This window comes from Belonocnema kinseyi, chromosome 2 (genome assembly GCF_010883055.1).
Source record: "Belonocnema kinseyi isolate 2016_QV_RU_SX_M_011 chromosome 2, B_treatae_v1, whole genome shotgun sequence".
Classification (NCBI taxonomy): Eukaryota; Metazoa; Arthropoda; class Insecta; order Hymenoptera; family Cynipidae; genus Belonocnema; species Belonocnema kinseyi.
This window is the reverse complement of record NC_046658.1, coordinates 71,114,037-71,121,996: the sequence shown is the minus strand read 5'-3', so window position 1 is coordinate 71,121,996 and position 7,960 is coordinate 71,114,037. Positions and strand designations below refer to the sequence as shown.

At 31.5% G+C, this 7,960-nt stretch overlaps 1 protein-coding gene across 2 annotated transcripts in view; it reads right to left on the bottom strand.

Moving 5' to 3' along the window:
* The window catches only part of LOC117167642 (beta-1-syntrophin), a 708,662-nt gene that overhangs the window by 3,628 nt on the left and 697,074 nt on the right, over positions 1–7,960 (bottom strand). Inside the window, exons 6-8 of one of the 2 annotated variants that reach the window (XM_033352719.1) lie at positions 5,381–5,592; positions 1,106–1,323; positions 710–822 (exon numbers count right to left, since the gene is read on the bottom strand). In XM_033352719.1, coding sequence (XP_033208610.1) covers positions 796–822; positions 1,106–1,323; positions 5,381–5,592 — 457 coding nt within the window. In that variant the 3' untranslated portion in view covers positions 710–795. Of the gene's footprint in view, positions 1–709; positions 823–1,105; positions 1,324–5,380; positions 5,593–7,960 lie in introns of those variants that run through there. The other variant, XM_033352718.1, reaches the window with a different exon arrangement.

The following is a 7,960-nucleotide window of genomic DNA, read 5'->3' as shown; positions in this document are numbered from 1 at the left end:
AATTATTACTAAATATACCTATTAGCAGGTGTATAATTGTTTATTTATGGTAGCAAACAAATGTTTATCGCAGTAAATTTAAATATCATATAATAAAATTATGTTGTACGTTGAAAATTGTTTTTAAATGACATAATGATAGAAAATAATTATTTTTTCGTGAAAAATTTAAAATGATGGATATCCTAAATTACTTCGAAAAATCCTGTAATTTTTTAAAACACTTTGCAATTCCTCAAAAATTCTTAAAAATCCATTGAATCTGTTAAAAAGTTGTGTGAAACACCTGAAATACTCTAAAACCTTTTGAAAATGCTTTAAATCTATTAAAACATCTCAAAATCCCTAGATCCCTTCCTCTAATCTTTTTAAAATGTTATTTTTAAAGCATCTCAAATCTGAATTTATTTTAAATTCTGTGATATTCCTTAAAATATGATAAACTTACTGTGCAGTTCTTAATAATGTATACTAAAAATTTGAATAATTAACCCCTCGATATTAAATAATTAAAGGAAATGACTGTTTAATTTTATTTCATAAAAATAAGTTTTATTCTCTTATAAAAGTACACAATTTAAGATCGATGCTTGCAATAATTGAAGCAACTTCAATTAATTCCAAAGCCAAGCGTATTTTAAACATAATTGAATACAGAATTTTTAAAACATTTTGTTGAAACACTTTTTTTAATATAATTATTTTTTTCGAATAAGTAGTGATTCCAGTAATCGCCACCTTAGTCCTAGTAACCGTAACGCCGATTTTCTTGCTTTTTATTTAACTCGAATGCATTTAATTTCCAGTTGATACTAGAAAATGCTAAAACAAAATGGGTTTTATTATTATATGTTACTTTGAACACATTTTTAACAATGCATTCAAATTATAACTAAAAAACAGATTATTAGGACCCTCACGATTACTGATACAATCACCTTACTGGTTCTATTAAATTTATTGTTTATCTGATTTCTTTTAAATGTGCAGATATAGTAAGCAGAAATAACGAAATTTTCTTGAATTTCTTTCGGGAAACCTATTTAAAATTTTTAATTAAATATTTTTCTGAGTTATTAAAACAAAAGCTGTGAATGATACTTACAATTTCACCATCTTCGCCACAAAAGTCAAGCCAGAGGAGCCTGGCTCCATCGTCAGCTGACATTTTCAGTTTGTCAAAAGATCTTCGCCATAATGGAGTAGGTGGCGAACCAGGACTGACACCAGATCCACCAATCCCTCTTGCCCCAGCTGCATAAAGGGTGAAACCATCTTCGTGGTTAACAATTAGTTGACAAGCTCTGCCTTGCCAGACACAACCTGTAGAAAATACACAAGAAGATTCTGATGCACTTATATCTCTACAATCTTTACTTCAATACAATAAAATGATACTTTGTTTGATATTAAAAATGTTAAAAAGATATCCAGATCAGATTGATTAATATAAAAATCCTATTCTTCTTGGCCCAAATTATTTATAAAGGAAACGTTCTCTTTTAATAAGGTTGATATCAAATTTTACTCTAGCCTTTATGCATTTCTTTCATTTGATCTCCCTTTTCTCTTTAGTAATTTCTGACAAATAGCCTCTGACTTTAATCGAGTTTTTACAATAATTACTGAGAGCTTTTATTTTGCAGATTGTAATCCTCTTTTCAAAACAGGATTCTCGGTTCACAAATTTTATGTAAGGGAATTGAAAAAGTTGTTACTTGAATTTTGGAACATAAATGCATTTATGAATCAGGATTCTGTAAGGAAATAATATCTCTTAAAATGATAAAAAAGGATATTCCAAAAAATTTCTGTTCTTGAAAAATACGAGACAGGATTTTAGTTTGAAAGAATTTTCTTATTGGGAATTAATGAATCTGTCACGAAATTGAATTTAAAATGTTGTTACTGTTCAATATGAAACCCGCACTTTAGAATCTGAAATCAAATTAAGTTGCTTGAATTCTTTTAACCCAATATCATAACGGTGCGATTCTTCCGATTAAATTTTTCACTAAATAAAACTGCGTAATGCGATTAATGAAACCGCGCAAATTGTCAAAGTGCTTTATGCGAAAGAAAAGAATCACGAAATAAATCCTCCGGTTGTGCAGACCGATTTATTGCACCAGTCTCGGAGAAGAGAAATTGAATTTCATCGAGCCAAATTCATCAGCGCATTGGACGAGTATAGCGCATACCTATCCGATATTTGTAAAGAAGCAAAGATTTCCAATCCGATTTCACATCCCGAAGCCCCTTTGTTTATTGTGCACTTATTTTTTACCTCACTTCTCTCTTGGATTTTTCTCTTTCTTTCCTTTTCACTATAGTTATTTCTTTCCTCTTTTTTTGCCTTTCGCTAAGTTGAATTTATCCACTCAATTCACACAAAACGCATCCATGCAGGTATGCAATGGTTAAGGAAATTGCAACAACATTAGCTTCCGATTGCTGATAAAAGATGAATTTCCGATCTTGCGTTGTAGGAATTGAAGAACTGGTTGGAAGAGGAATCGGAAAGAAAAAGAAATCCTCAAAATTGTCGAGTGATCGAGGAGAATGTAAAGTGTGAATATGTTCAGTTTGTTCGACTTTGTGAGGGTAAGATTTTATGCTGCTGGTGTCCCGTTAAATCGAATTGAACAATAGTATTTTCACAATCTATTTTATGGTTTTTAGGCGCATATATGTTTACTGTTAGTAATAATTTATCTATGACCTCTGATCTAAAATATGAAACCTTTCCTTAAAGGCGCTTGTCAACCTTTTTTCGAACTGATTTTCATTTGGTTCAAATCAATTTTCATTTTTACTTATTATTAGGACTATTTTTTAATTATTTGAAGTTTTTATTTTTTAGGCAGCAAAGCAACTTAAAGAAGGGAATTAATTTGGAATAATAATACATAAATATACATTTTTTAAGAATAATTTTTTATGTAAGGATTTTAGAGAAGAATTAGTTTAGTTTTAGATACTTAAAAAGAAGTAAACTAATTTAGTTCATTTGATACATTTTGTAAAAGATGTGGTGTAACTTATGTGAGAGAGACTATTACGTTTCAAATATAAAAAGGAATGTGCTGATCAGAATTATGATTTCAGAAATGTAGAAATTTTATATTGTACAAGTGATAAGAGTCAAGAAAATAGGTTTAGTCTTCGGTTAAATCGCATTTATAAAATATCTTGGTATTTTCATAGGATTTGACATGTAGACCACTTTTTTAAATCTTTATTTTTTTTAATGTGTAGGGTGAATGCCGAAACGTTCATATATTTTCGTAATATTTATTTTTTGACTAAAGATTAATAAATATATAAACATGAAGAAAGCCGAGAGAGAAAAAGAAGAAATCCGATTTGGAGGTCTGCTTCTTTTCATTTCTTCTTTTTTTAAAATCATGAATAGAGGTATTTCAATTTGTATTCATTGAAATTTGATCGTTTGAATCGTAGATTTAAAGTATTGTAATTTGATTAGAATGTTATCATTATATTTTGGACCAGTACTGCTGTAATTTACGTCAGTGATATTGGCAGTTTTTTCTACATTTTACTCAATAATAATATTCATCTTTAAAATTTTGGGATAAAATAGGTTTAGTATGCCTAATGGATTAAAAATGTACAGCTCAGGCCTCGCAGTTGCTATGGGATAAAATATAGGGACTAAAGAGTACTTTTTGTCATGCTTATAAGGTACTTTTTTGCGCTTAAAGGTTAATTTCAAAATAATTCAAAACAATTCAAGTTAAATTCCAAAGAATTCTAATGAATTGCAGTTAGTATTTTTTAAATCAACAAAATTTTATTGCTTTCCATAAAACTATAAATGAAATTAGAGGAATTAAGGTATACGCAAATAATTTTAAAATATGAAACAACTTCTAATAGTTTAGTAACTTTGATATGAGTTTCGACAAATTTAGGGGAATTCAAACAAATTTCATGAGTAAATAAAAGCTTGAAATTAAAAAAAAAACATTTAATTAAATAGAATTAAATGAATTTGGAAGAATTCACGTAAATTAAAAACTTCAAGACAATTCCAAAGAATTCAAAAGAGTTTAGGGTAAATTCCAAAGAAAATTTCAAATCACTTCAAAATTTTGAAATCCTACTCCCCTTCTGAAAATTCCTATATAGGTTCCTGTATAGGAATCTACATAGAATTGTATATAGGATCCTACATAGGAACCTATATGTTTCACCTATAGGTGGCACCTATAGGAAATGACATAGGATCCTATACAGAAACCTATATAGGACCCCGTATATATTCTGTATGGGACCATATCCAGATGCGCAGTAGTTTTTTTGGTCCTCCAGGTACACCTAGAGACATACGTACCATTAGATACCATGAGGTACCATTAGTTAGGTATCATCAGTTGTTATCATACCATCAGTATGCCATTCCCTATATTTGGCAATTATAGGTGAAAAATATTGGATCCTATGTAGGTTCCTCTATAGGATCCTATATAGGAATTTTCAGTAGGGTTATTTCTTACCTCACGAGTGACTTTTTTTACTGATTAAAGTAAAATTTAATTTAATTTAAAGGAATTTAATTTTTAATGAAATGCGAAGTAGAAATGAGTGAATTTATAATAATTCGAATGGATATAAAAGAATTCATGATTAATTAGTAAGAATTCAAGGTGAATTCCAAATGAATTGCAAAGAATATTTGGAAATTCTCTCTTGAAATTTTTGAAACTCTACGAGATTCCTTTCATTTTTGTGAATACATTTTTTAAATTCATGAAACTATTAAAATCCCTTCATATTATTAAAACTCTCGGAAATCCCTTAAAATCGTTAAAACCTTTTAAAAATGCCTTATAATCTTTTAAAATACCCTAAAATATTCCCAAGTCTTTGATGTCTTTTGAAATCCGTTGAAACTTTTTAAAGTCCTTAAAAACGTCTGGGAATCTTCTACAATACCCTAAAATATTGCAAATCCTTTGAAAGACCTTTAAAATGCTTAAATTCAATTAAAGATTACTTGTCATCTTTTATAATAACCTGAAATATTTCAAATCCTTTAAACTTTTTTGAAATCCTTTACAACTTTTTTAAGCTTCTAAAAATACCAAGGTATTTGAAAAAATGTCTTTAAAAATTTTAAATCCTTTGATCATTTCATCAATTGATCCTCAGAAAATGACTGATGATAAGTGTTTGGCAGCCCTGATTTATTTTTACAGTTATACTGCTTACCGAAATTACCTGACTATAGGGACCAAATTTTGGAAATAGACACTTTAGGGTCCTCAACTGAACATAGGGTATAATAGGGGATATAGGGACGACTGGGCTGTGAGACCTGACAATTTCAAACGGATTCAAATTATATGGCACTTACGAACTGTGTAGTCTCGAAGCGAAAGTGCTGCAGTATGACACCCTTGGACAATGGCCCTAGCCCATGCAGCCAAATCTCTTCTGGTTTCTGCTCGTAGATTGTGTGTTATTACACCATCAATAGTTCCAACTCTGACTGCAAATGTCGCTCCATGTTGGGATGTCGAATTGCTCGAGGAGGGTTCATTTTGCCTCATTGTTGTAGAGACGAGCCTGAAGCAAAAATCAAAAGAAAAATTATTATTCACTTGTTATGAACAGCATCGGAAAACTGATTTCTCAAAACTAGAAAAGTTCAGGAATCACAGTGGTACAGCAATGTACATTTAAAGGAAAATACGGAAATTATTTTCCGAAAAAATAAAAAATCTGTTTGATTAATGTATCGGTTCCCAACATAAAACGCCAACAAAAACAAAAATTGTTAATTTGATGACTGAATTATAACACAGGCCGACAAATTTTTAAGCCAGAGATCAGACCTAACATTTCCGAAGGATTTTGATGCGCTGAATCCGAATCCGAGCTGAATATTGCTCCTATGCGTCAGGTTTTCATGATATCCTAACCTAAAAGTACAAAAAACGCATTTTTAGCTGTTTTTGAGGTTATGTAACCGAACAAGAAAAATGTCTACCACAAAAGCTAATATGGAATTTGAAAGTACTAATCTTCCCCTTTTAAACCTACTCGGATTTATTAGGATATCTTTATTTTTCACCAAAATATTCGCAGAGTCAGGTTGGTTAGCATGCTTGTGGCTTGTTAGGGGTGGTTTCTAACCCTAAGAAATGGCTTCCGTATAAATGAAAAGACACGGGTTCCATATTTTTTATTGTTTTATCAATGTGCAAAGTTTGGTTCCAAACGAATGTACGCTTTTTTTGTATCTTGTGCGGGATCCTTTGTTCTTTTTTAAAACCCTAAATTTTGGCCGTCATATTGGATCTTCTAGGGGTTATAACAAAAAACTGACACCGGCAATAGAAAGGGCACCCTCGAAAACCCATGAGATAATATTTTGAAGAAAAAATATCGTACCGTCAGCAATAGAGAATGCGTTGTATAAATCTGAACACCTCAGGGTTAATGGGTTAAAACGCTAAAATAAAAAATTTCAAATTACAATATTTTGGTGAAAAATAAAGACATCCTAATAAATTCAAGTAGGTTTAAAAGGGGAAGACTAGTACTTTCAAATTCAATATTAGCTTTTGTGGTAAACATTTTTCTTGTTCGGTTACATAACCTCAAAAACAGCTAAAAAACGCGTTTTTTGCACTTTTAGGTTAGGATATCTTGAAAACCTGACATACAGGAGCAATTTTGAGTTCGGATTCGGATTCAGCGCATCAAAATCCTTCAGAAATGTTGGGTCTGCATTCTGGCTTTTGACTTTTGTCAAATTTTGTCGGCCTGTGTAATCTTAAGAATAACGGAAATCTGAAAATTCTGGTGATAACTAATATTTTCTCGCCATGATGAGATAATATTAGTTATACGTGAAAACTGATTATTGCAGATTTTTTTTTATATCCATTTTTCGAGATCTTCTGAATTAAAAAAAAAAACAGTTTTTGTGATTGGGATTGTCTGACGTCGTTGTCGTCGTACTTGATAACTTCTCAAGGACTAATCGCATTGGATTTAATTTTGAATTGAATGTTATAAGAAGAAAGTATTTCAATTAATTATTACATATACTTGCTTTTGTCTTTTTTCATTGGATCATAATTAAAAAAAGGGAAAAGTTTGACAATATTCTCAAATATAGGGATTAAAAGGGATGTTGAGAAAAATAGAGGAACAAGAGAAAAGGGAGAATAGCTGACTGAAATCCCCATGAATTCAAATTTTTCTACTTTTATTTAAGAGAGTTCGACATGTCTCGTTCTCCATAATTTAACTTTCCCAAAAACAATATATCTGTCCTTTGATAATAGCGAGTTTATTGAAAAAAGATGTGAGTGAAAGGTGTTTTTTTCGTGAGACTGATTGAGATGGATGGTTGTGGCGTGCAATTGCGGAGAGTGGATTTATGGATTTTGGCCGAAAAAAAAGATAAAAGAAAAAAAAATTAAAATAGAGAAAAAGAATGACAACGAATGGTCCGCAAAGTCGGTAACGTGGCAGTAGATTTTGAATAACACCGCTCGGTATATACACGAGGCAGCATAACATACGAGGTCCGCAGGGAACGATTGGCTTTGAGTGGCCCCTCTGGATTCCAGCCAATAACCCTGTTATTCGTATTTGCAGGTGTATGCGCATTTGAACATGTTCCTACTTGAAATCGTATGTCGGTGAAGTCGCATTCGCACAAAAGGTACTCACTTTCCCTGTGTCGACATTGGCAGGCTTATCCCATTTGTGGGTTTCCCAATTTTTTTCCTTGGCTATTTCCCGGTTTTCCCGGTCAAAAGTTAGATTTTTCCTGGTTGTCTCTTAAGAGATAAAAATATAAATTATAAACTGCAAATTAAGGGCCCGTATCAAAAACTCGGTTATAAATTTCGGGGGCTAAGAGTGGAGAGACCCCTGACTGCTTCAATTTGAGGGATGTTAAGACCCCCCCCCCCCC